We start from the raw sequence: 22,751 nt of genomic DNA, 5'->3' as shown, positions 1-22,751 counted from the left end.
ATAATCTGAGTTCTCCCCCTGCAAAGTCCAGGAGGAACAGAGTTATGTCAACACTAAATACCCAAGTGTTTAGATTACTCCTGTACATCTGGGTTATTGCACTTTGCTATAGTCTTATTAGACACTAAGACATTAATTTATCCACATGGTTTCATGTGGACTAAAATGTGGGTAACATACTGTTTAGGTAGTTACACATATGCTTACATGAAAACAAAGCTCGAAGTGCAGAGTGATGGAAGGTAGTATTAACTTTTAAATAATATACTGTTTTAAGACTGTGTAATGTGCCTCTAGATATTTTAATTATACCTTTTTCAAAGAACACTCCCTGCAAGGCAAGGATTTATTTTAAAAACATGTCTATCCTAGCTTTTTTTCTGGTAAAAAAACCACCCCAAAACCATGGTTTAACAGATGCGTGGAAAGGCTATTAAATTATAATCTCAAAGCTTTATGTTAAATTTATTAAGTTTAAATAGATTAAAGGGAATCTGTGTGATTTTTAGCAATTTTTAAATTTTTATATTGTGAAATGAGAACTGAATTGAAAATTCAACATCTGATGTTAGACCAGGCCTCCTATGTAACAGATTCCCTGTCTCAATCCTATAAATATTTCCCTATTTCACATTAGTATTGTGCACATAAATCCATTAATATTTAAAAGGTATTGAGATACTGCAGTAATTAGATAGATATGTAGATAAGGAAATAGATAACAATAAGGAAGAGTGATCTTGTCTTCTGTTAAGCTTAAAGCAAACCTTCCATTCATTTCAGCAGAAGCAAGTGTTGATCCCTAAAATGTCATCATCATCAATGTAATCAGCCCAGGATGAGTATAAGTTTTGAAAGCTGCAATAGATTTTATACTGTTTTCTATATGCTTTCAAATGCACCCTATGTTGTGAACCAATCTTCCTAGGTTACAGCTATGAACCACAAGTTCTTCAGAAGTCATATAGAAGACTGCCTGTCCCTTGGCCGACCTTTGTTAATTGAAGATATTGGAGAGGAACTTGATCCTGCCCTAGACAACATCTTGGAAAAAAATTTCATAAAATCTGGTTCAGCACACAAAGTAAGATGAATTGTGAGCATGAAATAAAAAAACTAGTAACACAGATACTGGGTAGTCAATACTGCTGAAATTCACACCTTTGCTACACTTAGAAAGATGAGTAGTGAACTCATGGGGTTGGACTTTTTTTACCCCTTATGCAGAAAGTTTAAAAAGTGTAAAAAAAAAGAGTTAATCTATGTTTCACTGGTAAAATATTTTTTTCTGAATTCAGCTTTTGAATATTGAGTAATCTGTTTTATTTACAGGTGAAAGTAGGTGACAAGGAGGTAGATCTGATGAAGGGCTTTACTCTTTATATAACGACAAAATTGGCTAATCCTGCCTATACCCCAGAAATCAGTGCAAGAACAACTGTGATTGACTTTACTGTTACTATGAAAGGGCTGGAAGATCAACTCCTTGGCCGCGTCATCCTCACAGAAAAACAGGTAACTAGTTGCCTGCAGTATTTGTATAGAGGAAAGGCTTGTTCAATATCTCCACCATGAGTGGTTATATTTAATACCTTGGTTGAAATGGAAGAATAAAAATGTGAATGAAAGTTTAGGGGTTTGTGCATTTGCTGAGAGACAGCATAGAGCTGTTTTTTAATTGCATGGAGGAACCTAAACATTTATTTTAAGATCTGTCCCTGGAAGGAGAAGAAAGAAAATTATTCATTAAAAATACATCACAGGCATATACATGACATACATAAAACATCTTTATTCTTTCATATATAGCAAAGACTCCTTGTTCAGTCAGAAACCTCTTTTATTTCTGAATTCCTTTTCAAACTTAATTTGATTTACATGAAAAAATGCTTATGAACTCGAACTACTTTTGCCAGCCAGGCTCTAGTGTGCAAGGAGACATGAGATTTTTAAGGAGCCCTGAACACTTACTTGGTTCTGCTCTTACTAAAATTTCTGATAATCATTTGAAAGCATATATATGGAAGAAAATCCTGTCAGGTTTTTTCACAAGTTTTATTTCATAATATCAAATCTGAGACATCATGCACAATAATTTAATTCCTAGGTTGTTCCTATTTCTTTTTGTGTGATCTAATTTAACAGTCTGGTTATCCAAAATTACAGGAGTCAATTCATCTAGGCACTGGGGACAAAGGTGGATATTTTACTGTGGCAGTTGTACCAATAAATACATGAATGTTACAGTCCAATTACACTAAAATGAAATATCTTCTTCCTTTCTCATTAAAGTGAGTGCACAGAAGTTATATTTCACATCAAATCGAATGACTTATTTATTTCAAATGGAACATTTTGTAATTATGTCTTTGTGAGAAAAGTAACAAAAATTAATGTTTGGGTTAGCAGAACTGCTGCTTTGAGTAACTCAGGTGGGCTTGTTCATATGAGAGCAGTTCCTCAGCTAAAGGAATTAATTCCTCCTTCTTCAACTTCTGAAAGCATGTTCTAACCTGTGTGCTTTAGCTGTGCTGTTACATTCTCTGGCCAACACCTTTCCACTTTGCTCAAACAAGCATTTGCTGGAATCTAAGTGCCCTTGCTTCAGTCTGACGGTCACAATCAGAGGCTAGAAAGTTATTGCTATGCTCAAACTTCCTGTGAATTGTTCCATGAAAAATGGAAAAGCTGCAACAGCAAGTACTGAGGAAATGCTATCCATTAGCAGGGTGAAACAAATGCTAGGGATGCAGAACTTTTAATCTTTACTCCAGTAGATGTATGTTTATGTAAGCAAAACTGAACAGCATCAGCAGAAGTGGCTGGGACTATCCTTACTGAGTAACCTACCTCTGATGAGAGAGAGAGGTTTGAAGATAGAAGTGAAACTAGTTTCTCATGAGCTACATATAAAACTTGTCCACCGCTCATACAGATACCCTTACTCTGTGTTTTTTTCCTGGGCAAAACTGTTAGGGATTTCATATTGAATGTGTGTAGCAACACCTAGACTGTATTTAGGGTTAAAAATATAGGCACTGAAAATACTCATCCAGTGCTGTGTATCAGCTGAAGAAAACTACAAGGATAGCTGATTAGTATTTGCAGCACTTGCTGCACAGAGACATGGTTGCAGGTGATCAACATTTATTAAACTTCTTTTGTTTAGCAGATATTAAGAAATCATGGTCATTCTGTCTCTTCATTCTCATTAAGAGATGAATGTCCTGGTGTCGATAGGCAGAGCAAATGGAGCTCTGATAAATTTGGTTCAAAGAAATGACAAAGCACGAACAGAGAATCTGAAGAACAGGTTTTCTTTCACAGACAATAAGACAAGTCTATGATTACTGAGCTAAAGTAATAGATTAAAGGAACCAAGACATTCTTAAAGATTGCTGGAGCGATCAATAAAATATATGATCAAAGTAGTGGTTATTCTTCTCAGCTTTAAAGGTTGCTTCTGTAACTATATGAAAAAAAAATTGTTATAACCATCTTTTTGTACTTTTTGTTACAAATGTGTTCATTAAATCCTTTTGCAAACAAAAGCCTGGCATCTGGTATTTTTTCTAATTTTCTGAGAGATACTCTTTACAGGCTTTCAAATTGAATGGATGAGGTGCCTATTCTTAGACTAAACATGTCCTTAAGTAGACTTTAAGCACGTACTTAAATGCATGTTCTGTTTAAAAAAGGGTTGCCAGTAAGGGTATCCCTTGAGCTGAGTTGGACTGTACAGTACAGATGCCTCATTTCTCTTGGCATTGTGTTGACATGTCATTCATTGTTCCTCTGCCATTGTCTGCCTTGTAGAAATAAAAATTCCATATGACACAGATAATAATTGTAACACTTCCTACTTTATAAGCAGCAGAGGAGTGTATCTTGCAAAGTCACAGAATCATAGAAATTAGAAATGGAAAAGGTCATTCAGCCAACTTTCCTAACAATGCAAAATCCATCCATACAATGCATATTTCAGTCCTTTGTCTGATTTAAAGTACTTATTTTAATGTGGCTTTTGTAATTTCCCATTGGAAACTAGCTTTAGTGCTTTCTACATCTACTATGAGGAAGTTTTTCCTGGTAAATCTGATGTGTTTTCAGTCCTCAGTATAAAATAAAATAAAATAAATGCAGATACACATACTTTACTTTAGTATGTAATATTTCTGTATTTTTATAGAAAAAATCAGCAAAGCCTCCAATCTATCATGCACAAAATCATATGTTTTCTGTGTCATTATAAGGCATCTTTCTTTGAATTAATTTAAATATTCTAAGGAAAATTTCTGAATACAGGAACTGGAAGCAGAAAGGGTCAAACTGATGGAAGAAGTGACATCTAACAAAAGGAAAATGCAGGAGCTTGAAGATAATCTACTCTTCCGTCTAACCAGTACAGAGGGTTCTTTGGTTGAAGATGATTCTCTGATAGAAGTCCTAAAAATCACTAAAACAACAGCAGAAGAGGTGAATGTTGAATGCATTGCAGCCACATTTTTAAACTGTAATTTGAAGATTATTTGTAGACAGATTTTTCTTCAGTTTTGTTTTTTCAATTCAGAGCCACTATATAACATCTGATTATTATTTTTTTTAACAAATAATAGATTTTTTTTTTCTTCATAAAATGTTGCAAAATTAAACTGCTACCTGGATACTGCTTTGTATTCCAGGCATACTGTGCGGGTGCGGGATTGAATCAAATCTCCTTGTGCATGGTGTTTGAACACATGAAGACACAATGTGTTGAAACACTGACAAAAAGAGGCAAAGGTCGAGTAAGAACACCATTGTGATCTTAATCAAGACCTTTTTCATTTTGCTTCTGCAGAATAAATCACAAGTGACATAACTTAATCTTACTGGTCTTTTCCATTAATTTTAAGGTCAGCGAGAAGTTAAACATAGCAGCGGAGACAGAGGTGAAAATCAATACTGCACGTGAGGAGTATCGGCCCGTTGCTGGTCGTGGTAGCATCCTTTATTTCCTCATTGTGGAAATGAGTTTGGTTAATGTCATGTACCAAACATCCTTACGGCAGTTCCTTGGCATTTTTGACCTATCAGTGGAAAGATCTCAGAAATCTCAGATCACAGCAAAAAGGGTAGCACATGTGATTGAACATCTCACCTATGAAGTCTTCAAGTACACAGTTCGAGGGCTGTATGAAAATCACAGATTCCTGTTTACATTGCTGCTGGCACTGAAGATTGACTTACAGGCCAAGAAAATTTCACATGCTGAGTTTGAGACACTGATCAAAGGTAATTTCTCTAAAACTGTTCCTGTTTACATATTTCTGTGAACTGTCAAATTCAGATTTTGCGGTGCTTACACTAACAAGATGTTGTATCCAGTGGATCTAATGATTTTAGCAGATGAATATATAAAGCATATATAGCCCAAGAAGGCATTAAGAGACAAATTTTCCAAAACAAGACCAATACAGTTATACTTAGATTAGGATAGTTAACCATTTTACATTGCAAAACTGAAAAAAAAAAAAAAAAGAAGAGTCCATTACTTTTTAAGAGAACCTACAGTTTTCTCCTGTGTACCTCTTTTTTGGGTTGCCACATTCCTGTGTTGATGAGCTTGGTGACAGTCACTAAAATCTATGTTGATGGCTGGTGAGCAGGCATGGGAATGCATGAGGACTCCCAACACATTTAAGTGTCAGTATATATATATAAAAAAATCTTTTATGTGTTGTTAAACATTGTTATATTGCATTGCATTATGCCACCACTTCGTGTCATTACTTAGACACAACAAGAAAGAAAAATTGTAGTAAATTTTAGAAAATTTGATGCAGGTGGACCCCAGTGTCTCCAAGACATGATAAGTACAATCAGGTATTGAGATAAATATGGTCAAATACTTGCCATACAAATATCTCAGTTTGCTTTGCAAACACTGAGTTAATGTTCAGCTGTGACTCAGCTGTGTTGGAGGTGCAAATGGGCATGATGCTGAAGGGGTTATTGAAGTAGGAGGGCTGTTGAAGTTGCACAGTTCTGGAAATGAAAGCACTGTTTTCTTATTCTGTGGTCTACGTGAAGGGAGATTGGAGTAACCATAAGTCCTTTCTATATCTGGTCTGAAGACACGGGTTTGAATATCTTTTTAGGCAGACAAGTTTTATTCCAGCTCTACTGATGGAAAAAAAACAGCCAAAAAATTATTGGGATATCAGCTTTGTGAGGCACTGAGATCACTTCCCCAATAGGCCTTTGTTAAATGACTCTTCCATGCAAGCTCTAGGTGCCCATGTCCTGCTTTACAAAGATTTTTACTCCTTAAATTATATAAATAAATATTTTGTTATTACTTGTAATTTTTCTGTTTAACAATGGTTGTTTTCCTCTATAATGCTTTTCATTTTTCAGGAGGCGCCAGTTTAGATCTGAATTCCGTGGAACCAAAACCAAAAAAGTGGATCCTTGATATGACATGGCTCAATCTTGTGCAGTTATCTAGCTTGTACCCTTTTAATCAACTTCTGGCGCAAGTCGCTAGGAATGAAAAGTCTTGGAAAGCTTGGTTTGATGGAGAAGCACCTGAAAAAGCTGTTATTCCTGATGGATATGACAATATACTGGATCAATTCCGTAAACTGCTCCTTGTCCGTAGCTGGTGCCCTGATCATACTGTCGCCCAAGTAAGATATGCTTTTGTACAATGGTTATGCCATGTGGCATCTCCTGGAGAACTGCTAGTTATAAACTCCACTAAAGAGGGGATCCTTTTTGTTATTATCTTCTTTATCTTTTCTTTCCCTATTGTGTTTCCCCAGGTTTACAAAATTTTGCTTATCTTCACTAGGTCAGAAATTACACTTAATAGTGGACGATTGAGTAATTTTTTCTGGATCTGGTGTCTTCCTGAGTCAAACTTGCTCCCGGTCATTTCTCCCCATAATACATGCTTCAAAATCTGTGCTAGAGTTTTGCATAGCTGAAAAATCATGTCAGTCAAAAAAAGCACACCAGGATAGCTTTAGGAGTTCTTTTAGAAAAAGTCTGTGCACAAAGAGGACAACAGAGGCACAGCAAAGGTTTGACCTTTAAGTATAAAGCCTTAGCTGTGTTTCTGTTTTGTAGAAATAGATATTCAGCATAAGAGACTTGTTTGAAGTTCCAACAAATATATGGAAGATTGTAACTGGGTCACATGAAGATCTGTCTCATCTGCTATGCTGTAGAGGCAATGTCAACAATACATGCTTAGAGGAGCTAAGAATCGGGCTGGTATAGAGAAACTCTTTTGTTTGCCTGTCCACCAAGCTTTAGCAGTCTGTAATTTAGAGGCAATATCCAGACTGTTCTCAGAGCTGACAGCACATCTATTCTGCATGGATTTCTTTAGTTCTTTTTGAAAGAACATTTAGGATCCTATCACAACAATGTTCACAGGATGGCAGTTATGTGAGCAGAATTCTTTCTTTTCTTTGAAGTTTACTATCTGAGAATTTCACTTGTTGCCTCCTGTGGGCTTGTAACTTTTGTTACACTAAAGTTGAAAACGAAAGTTGAGAAAGTCATTGCCTTCTGTTGCAGGTGTTGGTAAATTCCACATCAGTGATTAATGATACATACAAATTTTTAAAAGTGTATATATTTCTGGTAACTTATTTTTTGTAGGCTCGACACTACATTGCAGAATCTCTTGGAGGGAAGTATGCAGAAGGATTTATTCTTGAAATGGAAGCAATGTGGGCAGAAAGTGACTGTCGAACACCCTTGACATGTTTTTTGTCAGTGGGATCTGATCCCACCGAAAACATAGAACGTCTTGCAAAATCAAAGGTATCCTCCTAAACTGAGTTTACTAGAGCTGATAAAGACATTTAGAACTATCCTTTGAACTAGAAATGGAATTTCCACATTTTATAGAAGTTCATGTGATGATATATATATTCACACTAGTGTTCTCTGGAGTTATTATTGGACCAGTAGACAAAATGCATTTACTGAGGAAATGGAAATGTTATATTCTTGCTTTCTCCAGTTGTTTGATTCCAATGACCCTTCTGTCTTTATACAGCAGACTATGGTAGTCCATTTATTTGTGAAAGTACTTAGCTATAAGTATATATTTGTGGTTTACTGTGTCACATTCATTGTAGAAGCTGATAGTAATGATGATTAAAGGAAGAGACAGAAAAAAATCATAAATATGGTGACAAGGGAAATTAATTTGGAGACCCTACCTTTCAAGAAGTTTACTTGATGGAGGTGTTAAACATTCCTTATAGCACAGCATCACTTTAAGCCACTCTGTGCTTTGTGTTTTAAGGTTCACCAGGTAGATGCAAGTATAATTTTCCCAATAATAAGTTATTCACAGTACCTCTCCACGCATTTCCTCTTTTTTTGAGAATGCATTTTCGTTTATAGGTGTAAGCTTTTGGTATGCACCAAGTAAGACTTACTTGTCAAAGTGGGGAGCACCCACAAATCTCTTTAGCTTATTAATTAGAAAGTGTAGATGTTCATTCTCTTTGAAAATCAGGGCATTTTTATTTGTCTGACTGTGATACAGAGTGCTTCAATTTAGGATCTGTCACATGAGTGTTTAAACTTTGGAATCTGAAGTTTTGTATGTGATTCTTGTCGCCAGTGACTTTGTAGCCAGATAACCAGCCGGGAAGGAGAAGCATGGCAGTTGGGTGAGCAGGATTTGTAGGTTTATTGGAAGCAATTCATTGGAAGGGTAATTTTATTGCTCTTAACAAAATATTCTTTTGCCTTTTCCTAGGATATGAGATCCGTTTTTACTTTGTAGAAGATTTGAAATTAACTGCAAGAATATTTATAGGCTAGAAATGGGCAATATTTTAGTCCCTTTTCAAATCCATGTAAATGCATTAGGTGGTTGATTGGATTCCTGTTTTCATGGCTTATGGTATGAATACAAATGGAGTGTCAGCTTTGTGATGATGTTTCCCTTCACATATTTAACTCTTCAACATATGTATCCTGTGAAATGGACTACTAGTTGGGTACTTACCCTGTCTCCAGTATGAGTTAGTTTCTGTAATCAACAAGGAGCGGTTTCCTCGAAAGCAATTCGAAGCACAAAACCAAAACTTAACTCTGACTTCCATCCAGGAGCTGAGTATTTTTATCACATTGTCCATGTAAGAGGAAAAGGGACTAACCTCTTAGTAGTGTCACTTAAAATCAGCTGGTCATTTAGAATTGCTCTTGCAAGGAGTGGAACAAAATGCTCTCCCATTCTGTCAAGTCTTAAGCAAGACTTAGCCTGTTGAGGGAAGTGCTGGTAGGTAGAAGGTGCTCTGTAATTTTAACTGTTCAGTAAAATCAGGTCAGGGCCTGTTCAAGGCCAAGTGACCCAGCACAGCTTGTGTCCGTATGCTTGATTTTTTTTCTGCTGCAAAAGTAGGACAGCCTCATCCATATTGTTCAGGCCTGGATGACTTCCTTCTTTTTTATTTCACAGTAAGGGAGTCTCAGTAGCAGGAAAACCTAAGATTAACCTCTGTAGCTCTCAGCCAGATGAAGATAGGCCCAGATAGAGAAGTTTTTATGCAGCTCCTTGCTCACAGCATGAGGGATCTTCAGCTGTAGGTCTTGAATGTGAAACTGTCCATGAAACTAAGCCTTTTCATAGGTTTCTTTGCCTTCAACATGTCTATAGAATAATGTGCTCAACCGGGTTTGATAATTCTGGTTTTGCTAGTAGGAGCCAGGCAGCCACCTTAAGCTGTGGGACTACTTAACAAGGGCAGTAAGAACAATTAGCAAGAGGGGTCTGCCTGGACATTACTTACAGGCTTGTATGGTCCTCATCACAACATAGTCAGCTGGTCTTTTTCAGATTCCCTTGTAAGAGCTTGTATAATTTTATTTTTTTCTGAACAACTGTCATTCTTCTTCTGTGCCTTCTGGAGGAAACACTCCATAAGTTTCCACAGTTCTTGTGTTTGCATTTATGAGCTTTGTCTTTTCTGAATCCTGCAAACTAACATCTAGAAAACTATGTGGAGCTAGCAGATCACCAAACTAGAATTCTCTGAATCAGTGGCTCCACAGCTGCCAGTTAAAAATACAGGATGTTTGCTAAGGAATGTGAACCAATTTCTCCTGTCCTACCTTCTTCCTTGAGGGTTCTCTGTTGAATGAAATAAATATCTTCAAACATTAAAAAGACACCAGAATTGTTAGCTTTACTCCGTGCGTTAATTATTGTGTGTAGCTTTAATATCTGTCCATCTCAAGATGGTCTATATAATAGGAAAAAGAACAGTCAGGCAGCTGTTTCTCTGTGTATGTCCCGCTTTATTTGGGAAAGTGAGGAAAAGGAAGGGAAAATGTTGCCATTGTCTTATCTCATTGACTTTGTCAGACCTGCAAAAAAAAGACTGCCTAGTGGATATTGTTTTCTTTCAGCAGATGAAAGATAGAAGCAACTTGAAGGGTTTTGCTTTTTGTTTGTTCTAATATACTCAATCTCCATTGATATTAGTGTTTTTTTCTGTGGCACAATGTCACTACACACGCACCTACAGAACCAATACATCGTGTGTATAATCATTCTAAGGAACTATATATAAAAGAAACTTTCTTTTTTCTTCCAGAACATTCCCTGTCGTGCCATTTCAATGGGTCAGGGCCAGGAAGTCCATGCAAGGCGCCTGTTAAATCAATGCATGCAAGATGGAGGATGGCTCCTTCTGCAGAACTGCCACCTTGGCTTAGAGTTCCTTAGTGAATTAATGGACATCACAACAACAGAATCTATGAGTGAAGGTTTCAGGACCTGGATCACTACAGAGGCTCACCCAGAGTTTCCTATTAGTCTTTTACAGTCCTCTATCAAATTTACTAATGAACCCCCCCAAGGTAGGAAATCATGGTGGGGTCTTTTTGAGTTTTGGGGAAATTTTTATCCTCTGTTGTTTTGCTACCTAAATGCAACATTGTGTAAGTCAGTCTTGCAAGGTGTAAAGCATTACTGTTTTGGGGGAGAAAATTAATATTGTTTATTTTTATAATAGAAATTGATAGTGTTGTTTTGTGTAGAACCTGTGGAGAATGCCAGATCGGTGGTCCTTTCTTAAGCTTTGTACTCTCCATCACTCTTTTCTTCCTGTCCTGTTGACCCTGCCCAAGGATACAGAGGGGGACTAATCCTGTGCTCGACTGGGTAAGGAATAGGAAGAAGGGGTGTGGGGGTTGCAATCCCCATGCAGGAGGGCTGAAACTAGGTGATCTTTAAGGTCCCTTCCAACCCAAACCATTATATGATTCTGTGATTCTGATCATCCAACCACAACCTCCCAAGCTGCAGTATGTAGATGTGGCTGTTGCTTCTTGTTCTGTCATCTGGCACTGCTGACAGCAGATTGACCCCAGCATCTTCGTAATACTCCTTCAGGTATTTGTGAACTGCTACTGAATCACCCCTTAGCTTCTGTCAAAGGCAAAACAGTTAATAATAGCCCATAGTGGATCTGAATACTGGGGTTTACTTAAAAACAATGAGATTAGGGCTTTTATGCTACTTGCGTATTTACACACTTACTCTCTCATGCTCCCACCCATCTGGGACAGCAAGACTTTTCTCAATTAGGCCACATGACAGAAAGTAAAGGTGACTGACACAAATGGAAATCCAGGAAATTCCACTTCAGCATCGGAAAAACGTAAACCACTGTGATGGTGGTAAAATTCTGGAACAGCTTGTCCAGTGAGTTTGTAGACTCCATCTTCAAAACCCACATGGACAAGGTGCTGAGCAACCAGCTCTAGTTTGCCCTGCTTTGAGAAGGGGTTTTGCACAAGATGGCCTCCAGAGGTCCCTTCCAACCTCAACTATTTGGTGTTATTCTGTGTGATATGAAAACATCCAGCTTTTCTAAGTAGTCTCTAACCTGTTGCTTGCCTGCTGTTGAATGTCTCTCTCTTACCCAAACTATGCTGCTACCTGGAGATGCCTTTTATACATTTATAGAAGCAACTTACTACCCTGCCTTATATCTACTCATAATGCATGATGAAGGAAGGTTACTGTATAGTTTGGACTATGGCAGAAAGAAATCCTCAAGCCTGACACTTATTTTAACTCCCCCATCTCTAACTGTGTAATGCATTAACTTGCCTTTCATTTATATATATGTGTAGTCACTGATTTCAGTTAATGAAGTCAGTAGGAGCTGAGAATTTTTATCCAAGGTCATATTTAATGCCTCAGTTATTTAAAACTCTTATTTCAGGATTCATCTTCCTTTGAACATTAGTAAGATGTCTACAAAATGTCTGAACTTGTAAAAGACATCCTGTTTCAGTGTGTATACTTCATTCTCAAGAGAGGTTAGCCAATCTGTTGTGAAAAATGTCTTCCTTTTTCTCTTCTCCTCCCCCCTTTTTAATTCAGTGCTCAGTGTCTTTTTATTGTACTGTGATCCTTCCTTGTAATTCAAATAACACTATATAGCTCCAAGAGGCTATTTTGTAAGTCAGGTTATAGCAAATTTACGACTGGTGTTTGGTAATAGAAATATGCCTGATGTAACAGTTTAAGTCAGGATGAAATACAGTTGTAGTTGTCTGATACTGTCCTGCCACATTGGTAGCACGATGTGATAAGGCACTTTTGTTTGTTTACTTTGTCTTGATTTTGGAGCTCTTATGGTGCCCTAATAATATTTTGAAAAGGTATTTGTTTGCATATTGTCCTACAGGATCTTTGTGAGGTAGGAAATAAGTAAAAGGTCTTTTATTATGTCATCAGAAGTATGACGACTCGGACAACCTATTCACTGTACTTGAAATCTGTCTTTTTAGGCTTGCATTAAGCTGGTTAGGTGGAAGATACCATAGGAGGGACCTGGTGCCAGTAACTCATGCTGTGTGTTGTCTGCCAAAGACAGACGATGCATCAGAAGCACTGTCTGAAAGCATCTGGGAGTAGTAGGGTTTCTGTATTCCATGGGAACTGAGATTGCATCAGTACCATCTGCATAAGGCTGTTCCTGAGATATGAAATGTCAATGATAAAACAAACCTCCCCAGACAGTAGCATTTCCACAATGAATTTAGATTCTTGTCTCATCAGCTTGGTGCCTGTATGCCAGTTTGAGAATCTGCATACAGAATTTTGAGATTGCTATAGGAATGAAATCTAAATAAGGTTTTCTTCTGTAGAACTAAAATCTAATTTTATCTGTAAATACCAAAACATGAACTCTTGGATATTCAGTGCTATACTTCATATGTCTTTTTGATTGCCATATAGTTGCTGAATAGTTATGTTTATATTTCAGTTGTTATATTTAGTTGTTCTAAATATTATTTAGAATATGATAATTTAATTGTAAGTCCTTCCACACTCCTGGGCTTGATTTGGTGTGTCATCTACGTGAAACAAAATGAAATTGAAGCTTGCCTGCTATGAGCAACTGAACAGATAATTGATCCAAAGAGATTATTTGAAGTTGCAATTAAGATGATACTGTAAATTGGAAAAGAGAATTTTGCTTAATGGGAGTTGGACCTATGGGTGCCATACATTTTTTTTGCTCATATATTACATTTTTATACATATTTTATAGGTGTGAAAGCTGGCTTAAAACGAACATACTCAGCTGTTACTCAGGATCACCTAGAAGTGAGCAACATGCCACAGTGGAAACCATTGCTGTATGCTGTAGCATTTCTTCACACAACTGTTCAGGTCTAAAAATATGTTTATTTTCTTCTGTCATAAAGCCATGTTTCATTTATTAATCTATCATGTTATTAAATTAAAAACATGTTTAAATGGAAATCCCATATTGGTAAATTAGTACAAATAAGGTAAAAAAGAAAAAAACACACCTCTGTTACTGCATCTGTGTTAGAACTCTGCTCATCTTGGTCTTGTGCCTTCAACTGGATTGGTATTTCAGAGGGAAAAAGGACAGTCAACCAATGATCAATTAGGGTACTCTTATGTTAAAATCTTTGTGCATGACTGTGTGATTTGTCTTTTAACTAACTGGTGGGTTTTTTTTGCTAATATTTTAAATCATAAAAACACATTACAAAAATTACGACTTGAGTTTGAAAACCATAATCTTAAAACTCTTCTTTCACAACGAGAAGGGCTGATAAGGGCCAAGAAGGTGGATATAAATCCTTCCTGCTCTGAAACCTGTAGGAGGAAATGAGGGTGGAAGATGATTTTGTGTCTTGCCTTTCAGGAGTTCCATTAAAGAACGTGCTTTACGGACTAACCACAACTTTTCATCATCCTCTTGATAGATTTTGCAGAGTCCTTGGTGTGTATTTGGTGCTGGGTTAATTTAACTTTGTGGCCTCCATGCACTGATACATTGTGGTCCAATGGAAGCCTGTGGTATGTTTATCTTTAGCCCATCACTTCTTTTGTGGTGGCAATTAAGAATGTTTAAACACCAGATATTGCCCTAACAGCTGCATACTGCCAACTGCATCTGTAAATTATTTCAGTATGAAGCTGCTTTTGCTGCTTTCATCTGCCCCACGCAGAGGCATCAGTGGTACAAATACACCTAGTCCGTTGGAGGACCACAGACAATGCTCATGGCTCATGAGTTTGGACATCCTTTCCTAAAACAGTAGCTTCGCTTTGTGGAATTTGAAACCTATGGTTCTAGACTTGCAGATTCACTGCACTTAACAGAGAGGATTTTTTTTTTCTTTGTGAAAATGTTATTATTCCTATTATTGGTTTGTATCTCTCTACTCATTATGATAAATGAAGAGATATTTAACTGCTAGATAATTAGTCAGTCACTTGGTTGTGTGTGTGTGTTAAGATAATTTATTTTGACAGTTGGTGAAATACAACCCTAGCTGGACTACTGCCTTCTTAGCATATTTCATGTGTTCTTCTGCTCTTAATTTTTTCTTCACAATTACTATCAATCAGCCTTTTACCTTTAACTCTCTCTATTTTCCAGGAAAGACGGAAGTTTGGTCCATTGGGCTGGAATATTCCTTATGAATTTAATCAGGCAGACTTCACAGCCAGCGTACAATTTGTTCAGAATCACTTGGATGATATGGACATGAAATGTGGAGTGAACTGGAGCTGTGTTCACTATATGCTGGGAGAAGTACAGTATGGGGGCCGTGTAACTGATGACCTTGACAAAGCACTGCTGAATACATATGCAAGAGTGTGGTTTGGAGAGCATATGTTCAGTGAAAATTTTTGTTTCTACAAAGGTTATGTTATTCCAAAAGGGAAAACAGTTGAAGATTATCTCCAGTACATAGAGCAATTGCCAGTGATTGATACGCCTGAGGTAAAATATCACAAGTTTTTGTCAGATAAACAATTTAATCAAGTATATTTTCCAGAGCCGTGATTGCGTATGTCAAGATTAGCAGGTAGATCATTATAGTGAGTATCTAGTGTAGTTCTGCTGACCAGGAAGAGGCAGATAAAGCCTTCTTCAAACTGTTTGAAGAGGTCTCATATTGACAGGCCCTGGTCCTCATGGAGGACTTTAATGACCCTGATTATCTGCTGGGAGGGTGATACAGCAGGGTCCAAGCAATCTAGGAGATATCCTGAGTGCATTAATGACAACTTCCCGGTGCAAGAAACTGAGGAGCCAACAAAGAAGGGTGTTTAGCTGGATCTGATACTTTTGAGAAAGGAAGAACTGGTAGGGGTGTGAAATCCAGAGGAAGCATTGACTGCAGTGACCAGTGCTGGACTTCAAGATCCTAGAAGGTAGGAGGAGTAGGGCAAAAAGTAGGACCCCACTCCTAGATTCAGGAGAGCAGACTTCAACCTCTTCAGAGATTTCCTACAGGCTTGAAAGAATCCCATGGGATATGGCCCTGGAGAGATGAGGAGCCCAAGAGAACTGGTTTATATTACAGGATCACCTCCTCCAAGCTCACAAAAAATTCATCTTAACAAGCAGGAATTCAAAGGCAGTAGGAAGCCTGAATGGTTTAACAAGAAGCTACTAACTGAATTCAGACATAAAAAGGAAGTGTTCAAGGGGTGGAAGCAATGGCAGGAGACCCAGCAAGAGTACATAACTACTGTCTAATCTTTCAGTGGTAAAGTTAGGAAAGCCAAGGCCAAAGTGGAGTTGAATCTGTCAAGGAATATGAAGGGCAAGAAAGAATTTTACAAGTATGTAAACATACATAACAAGCAAAAAGTTGTCTGGGGAAAATGTGGGTCCATTGCTGAACGAAGCAGGAAAACTAGTGAGAAATTATATAGAAAAGGCTCAATACCTTTTTTGCCTTAGTCTTTACCAGTAAAACTGGCCTCCACGAGTCCCAAGACCCAGAGATGAAAAATCTAGAACAAGGAACCTACCCCTGATGGAAGAAGATTGGGTTAGGGAGGGTTTAAAGAAACCAAATATATTTAAGTTCATGATATCTCATGGGTAGCATCCATGAGTGCTGGGAAAGCTGGCTGATGTAATTTTCAAGCCATTTCCAATTACTTTTAAATGGTCGTGGTGATTGAAAGAGGTTCCCAGAGAATGGAAGACACCAAATATCACTCCAGTCTTTGAAACAGGAAGAAGAAAGATCTGGGGAACTAGAAGCTAGTCAGCCTCGCCTCAGTCTCTGGGAAGGTGCCACAGAAAATCCTCCTTTAAAGCATTTTCAAACTAGTGTTTTATGGCAGAGGTCAATACTGAGGCCAATGCTGTTTAACATCTTTGTTAATGAGCTGGATGACGGGGCAGAGTGCACCTTCAACACACTCACAGGAGATACAAAACTAGAAGGAGTGGCTGATAGACCAGATGGTTGTGCTGCTATCCAGAGAGAACCTGACAGGCTGGAGAAATGGACAGATGATAATTTCATTAAGTTTGATGAGAGGAAATGCAAATTCCTGCATTGGTTTCCCTAGTGGAAAACTAGCTGACCATGAACCAGCAATGCACCCTCATGGCAAAGAGGCAACAGTTTCCTAGGCTCTGTTAGGAAGAGGGAGATGATCCAGCAGGTTGAGGAAGCTGATCATTCTTCTCTGCTGAGCACTGGTGAGAAGGTGAAAAGATTCCAAGGTTATAAAATAAACTTGAAAAGTTTTTAATCTCTGAAGGTACTGAAAGCAGAATGCAAGGGTGTTTGTGCTGGCAGCGATGCACCTTTTCCAAGTGAGGGTAGATGCAGCCATGATAATGCACCACTGGGATCCATCTGAGCCCAGCTCATGAAGCAGTTCCTAACAGTGTATGAACCTTGACTCCATCAGATTTTAGGTGCTGCTTTCATAGATCTGCTTGGTAAGCCCTTGGGAACCTAACTCACAGTGATGCAATGTATTTTTAGAAGTACTTTGATGCCTGTATGGTTTGATCGAGGGGCATTTTACCTTTGACTTTTATGTAAATAGGATCAATTTAAGGAATGCAAACATCTTTTTATTCTTCACATTTTCACAGGTTAGGAAGAAAACTTCTGCTTTCTTCTGTCATTCCAAAATCTGTAAAGTTTGCTCATGGAAACCTTTAACCTTTTAATCTCTCAGTCTTCTTCGTTCCACAAAGGATATTGTGCTAGTCAAAACTGTGTATCTTTGTTTCCTCCCTTTTCCATTTTTGGTTAAAAAAGAAAGACTGAATAAGTCTGATTGCTATATCCTCACTCTTTTGATGAAATTTCAGCCTCTGATCAGAATAAACACTGACTTCTGAAGAGGGCTATTGAACTCAGCAATCCTTTTGAAAGTGACTTTGATTTCAGAGGGGTGTAGAGCTTTAGCAATTGGTTTTGAGGCTTTATCAGGCTAAAAAGAAAGAACCCTGAATGACAGAATCCAACATCCTATTTTTATATGAAATTCCCAGAGATTTTGGATCAAAAAGAATGAGAGATTGGGCTCCCTGATTAATATACAGGACATCCAGGACACGAAGCCACCCACTGCATAACCACTACTCTGGTTTCTTTGTTCTTATTCCTTCATGCATCACTTGCATAAAAACATAGGACCAGAGTTGTCTCCTGTGTAACATCCCTGTCTGTGGCATTATTATACCAATTTAGAAGTTGGACTAGCACTACAATTTAAAGTCACAATAGCAGGTACTCTTCATGTTTCTAACTTGAGCTATAGCATTGCCACAAACAAACACATTGTTAAACAAACAAACAAACCCTTATTATGCAAGACAGAAAGCAGAAAAGAGCGTATCTCCAAATGTGTATATAATTCCATATAGAATATGAGTGTCATAAAGTGCATTGATATTTTCACTTTTTACAGCTCTAAATATTCAGGCTGAGAAAACCACTATGTGTAAAACACGTTAAATCCTACTTGGAACTTAATTCCTTGCTAGTTGTAGCCACACCTTCTCTCACACAAAGTATTAGGTCTGAACTGTGCTCTTTGTGCCATTGTAAGGATCAGATCCACAACTGGTATAAATCAGTACAGCTTTACTGGCTTTGACAGAGATGCACCCATTTGCATTGCTTGTCTCTGAGTTTCTAGATTTGCAAGCATAACAGTATTAAATATGTCCCTTTTTATTCTGTCCTCAGAGGATGTAAATATCAGTTACTAGAAGTTTCCTCTTGTAATATACCAATTGTACTGTAAAATATGAAAACATAAAAAATGAGGAACAGAAGATTGCTTGGCTTTGCTGCTCAGTTGGAGAGCAAGTCTTCCTCACTGTTGGATCAGTGGTTCAAAGTTTGTAAGAGATAGTTAATAGCTATAATTGAATGAGGGATTGTGAAATAAATCACAGTACAATTCCTCCTGGAGAAGGGTTGCAATTGTCAACCTGACAATTATAGACTTACTGATATTTCAGTGGAAATTTCTGAGAAAGCTATTATAATTCAGACAAAGCGCAGATTAGCAGTAATTTTATGCTAGCAGTATCTTAAATAAAATAATTTCATTTCAGAAGAAAGGTTAGTAAGGAGTGGGAGACTTAAACCAAAAATAACTGAACCATAAAATATCCTAAATATATGACCAGTCATAGAATCTTTAGGTACTTTAAATATGGGCAGTGTTTTATGCACTGTGCTGCACGCCTTACAAACCTGAGACTGAGTGAAATAAAATATGTTAGAAATGTTAACTGGTCTGATGATTAGATGCATCTACTTGAGCTGGCACAACAGCAATAAGTCTGTAGAGACAAAGAGCTAGTGGTGAGGGGTCTGTGTCCACATATGACATGTTTCCAACAAGCTCTAGTCTGAACCAGTGGAAAGGAATCGATTTGTACTCCCTGACAGCACTTCACAGGCATCCAGGACAACTCTCCACTGCCAACTCTCTGTAGGACATCTCTGCCCTGAGACATCTCTGCACTGAGACATCTCTATGCCAGGACAACTCTCAGTGGATTGGCAGATGACACAGGGCTGTGCTGTTGTCCCAGCACAGAGATGTCCCAGCAGAGAGATGTTCCAGCAGAGAGTTGGCAGGGGAGAGTTGTCCCTTCCTGCTTCATAGGATGATCCAGAGTGAGCTCTGTGAGCATAATAAAATCAGTTAAAACCCCTCCACTCATATGAATTAAATATGCAGCCTGTATTAATGTAATCTGGGCTTAGTCCTTAGCTGGTTAACTGAGTTCCACTGACCTATTCATATCTATTGTTTTATAGATCTGAGGATTTTCTTCCATGTTTACCCATTTTCATGCTTTCTTTCATTAATATAATTTTAGAAGGAAAAATCTCATATTTTTTTTCCTTCCCCCCCCCCCCCCTTTTACTTTAAGGTATTTGGACTTCACCCTAACGCAGATATAACTTACCAGACTAACCTGGCTAATGAGACGTTAAGTACAATAGTGAGCATCCAGCCCAAAGACAGCAGCACTGGAGGAGGGGAAACCCGAGAAGCAGTGGTGCAGCGTCTTGCTGATGAGATGCTGGAGAAATTACCTCCAGATTATAACCCTCATGAGGTATATGCTGCTTTATAGCTACAGATTTTTTTATGTGTGTGTGTGTATGTTTTCTAAGTTTTATTGTGCTTCTTAAATATAACTGACATATGTTTTTAAAAGCTCTTAAAATTATACATAGTTTATAAGTCCAGTTTGGTTTATTATCCAAAATATTCCTACATTGGAAAACCTGTATTTCAAATCCACCATTTAGTGGATGAGGAAAAGGCTGTACATATTGTCTACCTAGACTTTAGTAAATAATTTCACACATTTTCCCACAGAATTTTCTTGAAGGAACTGGCTGCTCAGGGCTTGGAAGGGTGGGTGCTTCAGTGGGTAAAACCTGGCTAGATGGCTGGGCCCGAAGAGTTGTGGTGAATGGAGTTAAATCCAACTGGCTGCCAGTTACAAGTGGTGTTTCCCAGGGCTCAATGTCAGGGCAGTTCTGTTTAATATCTTTATCAGTGATCTGGATGAGAGGCTCGAGTGCACCCTCAATAAGTTTGCAGATGACAGGAAGTTGGGAGGGAGTGTTGATCTGCCTGAGGGTAGAAAGGCTGTACAGAGGGACCTGGACAGGCTGGATGTAAGGGCTGAGGTCAACTGTATGAACCTCAATAAGGCCAAGTGCTGGGTCCTGCACTTGGGTCACACCAACCCCATGCACTGCTACTGGCTTGGGGAAGAGTGGCTGAAAAGCTGCCCAGAGGAACAGGATCTGGAGCTGCTGGTCAACAGCTGGCTGAACATGAGCCAGCAGTGTGTCCAGGTGGCCAAGAAGGCCAACAGCATCCTGGCTTGTATCAGGAATAGTGTGGCCAGAAGGAGTAGGGAAATGATTGTGTCCCTGTACTCAGCACTGGTGAGGTTGCACCTCAAATCCTTTGTTCAGTTTTGGGCCCATTACTACCAGGAGGACATTGAGGTCCTGGAGCAAGTCCAGACAAGGGCAACAAAGCTGGTGATGGGTCTAGAGCACAACTCTTATGAAAAGCATCTGAGGGAACTGGGGTTGTTTAGCTTGAAGAAAAGGTGGCTGAAGGGGAGACCTTATTGCTGTCTACAAGTACCTGAAAGGAGGTTGTAGTGGAGTGGGTGTTCGTCTCTTCTCTTTAGTAACAAGTGATAGAGCAAGAGGAAATAGCCTCAAGTTGCACTACAAGAGGTTTAGATTGGATACTAGGAAAAATTTCTTCACCAAAGGGTTGTCAGGCACTGGAACAGGCTGCCCAGGGAAGTGGTGGAGTCACTAACCCTGGAGATATTTTTAAAAAGTGTAGATGTGGCATTTAGTGACATGATTCTGGGGTGAACTTGTCAGTGCTAGGTTAACAGTTCAGCTTAATGATCTTAAAGGTCTTTTTCAACCAGAACGATTCTATGATTCTATAAATGCCATAGCCCACTTAATTAGTCACCTTAACTCAGAATTAAAAGCTTCAGAAAGTTCTTTCCCTCCTTAGTAGCTTAGAGAAGGATGTGGTGCCTCATTCTGAAGGAACAGTGATCTTATAGTGGTTACAGCTTTCAATTTGTCTACGCTACTGCCATTATGAATAATGCAATGAAGAAGAGGAGACTGAGGGGAGATCTCATCAATGCTTATAAATATCTAAAGGGCAGGTGTCAGGATGATGGAACCAGACTTATCAGTGGCGTTGTGTGACAGGACAAGGGGCAATGATCACAAACTGGAACGTAACAGGTTCAACCTAACCATAAGAAAAAACTTCTTTCCTCTGAGGGTAACAGAGCACTGGAACAGGTTGCCCAGAGAGGTTGTAGAGTCTCCATCTCTGGAAATACTCAAAACCTATCTGGATGTATTCCTGCGTGATCTAGTCTAGCTGATCCTCCTCTAGCAGTAGGGCTGGACTAGATGATGTTCAGAGATCACTTCCACCCCCTACCATTCTGTGATTCTGTGAATTTATCACTGAGCTTTTCATGCCCCAGATATTTTTGAGTTTGAGCTATAGCAGATATATTTGTCAATCTTTTGTATTTCTGATAAAAAGTCCCATTAAATGGAAAAATCCAGCATAAAGCACTCTTGCACACTTTGTGAGTGAGATCTGGTATCTTGTCGTGCATTTAATGAACAGCTACTGTTGAAAACCCCTCATTTCCATGATTTTATTATTTACAGTTATGTTTTGTGCTGATAATGTTTTGGGGTTTTGTTGTTTGATTCTTTGTTTATTTCTTTTCCCCTCATTGCAGTTCAAGTTCATAGAGTGCAGAGTGTACAGTATCGCGACTTATGTTGTAGTTTATTTTCTACTCTGGCCAATTTAGGATGTCCACTGAGGTTACAAGCAGTGGCCCTGGAGGCCTGGCAGTATCTTCTGTTTTCTGTGCTACTATTAAACTCAGATTTAATGTGTCTTGTATAAGTAGCCTCTTCTGTACCATCATAATTCAACTCAGAACTCTTTTCATTCCCCTGTTGGCAAGCTACTTACAATCTGCAACTTGTTTTTTCTGAGACTTTCTAGCAGCTTTCTCCATATAGTTATTTTTCTATCCATCCCAGCTTGTGTCTGTGTTTTTGTCATCTGCTTGAGTGATTCCCAGTGATCTTATATAAAGAATTTATTTGCAGAATCTGATTTGGAATCAAGACGGTTTTCTAGTTTTCACTTTATCATGTAACAGAAATAAATATTAGAATTACCAAATAAAATTAAATATAGCAAGCATAATAATTACTATAACTTACTTATTAATTTAGTAAATTCAATAAATGACCCCTTGGATCTACACCTATGATCTGCAGCCTGGATTATTCTCAGCTTTTTTCCCTTATCTTTCCTATCAGAGTAATGT

General features: G+C 38.3%; 1 protein-coding gene across 1 annotated transcript in view; it reads left to right on the top strand.

Moving 5' to 3' along the window:
* LOC127380409 (dynein axonemal heavy chain 5-like) overlaps window positions 1–22,751 on the top strand; it is a 157,763-nt gene that overhangs the window by 109,322 nt on the left and 25,690 nt on the right. The window contains exons 63-72 of the mRNA XM_051609233.1: window positions 929–1,084; window positions 1,333–1,515; window positions 4,306–4,476; window positions 4,896–5,274; window positions 6,400–6,671; window positions 7,654–7,818; window positions 10,614–10,878; window positions 13,590–13,711; window positions 14,961–15,308; window positions 19,749–19,937. Coding sequence (XP_051465193.1) covers window positions 929–1,084; window positions 1,333–1,515; window positions 4,306–4,476; window positions 4,896–5,274; window positions 6,400–6,671; window positions 7,654–7,818; window positions 10,614–10,878; window positions 13,590–13,711; window positions 14,961–15,308; window positions 19,749–19,937 — 2,250 coding nt within the window. The remainder of the gene's footprint in view (window positions 1–928; window positions 1,085–1,332; window positions 1,516–4,305; window positions 4,477–4,895; window positions 5,275–6,399; window positions 6,672–7,653; window positions 7,819–10,613; window positions 10,879–13,589; window positions 13,712–14,960; window positions 15,309–19,748; window positions 19,938–22,751) is intronic.

This window comes from Apus apus, chromosome 2, assembly GCF_020740795.1.
Source record: "Apus apus isolate bApuApu2 chromosome 2, bApuApu2.pri.cur, whole genome shotgun sequence".
Lineage (NCBI taxonomy): Eukaryota > Metazoa > Chordata > Aves > Apodiformes > Apodidae > Apus > Apus apus.
Note: the sequence above shows the minus strand (reverse complement) of the source record. Positions and strands in the feature narration are given on the sequence as shown.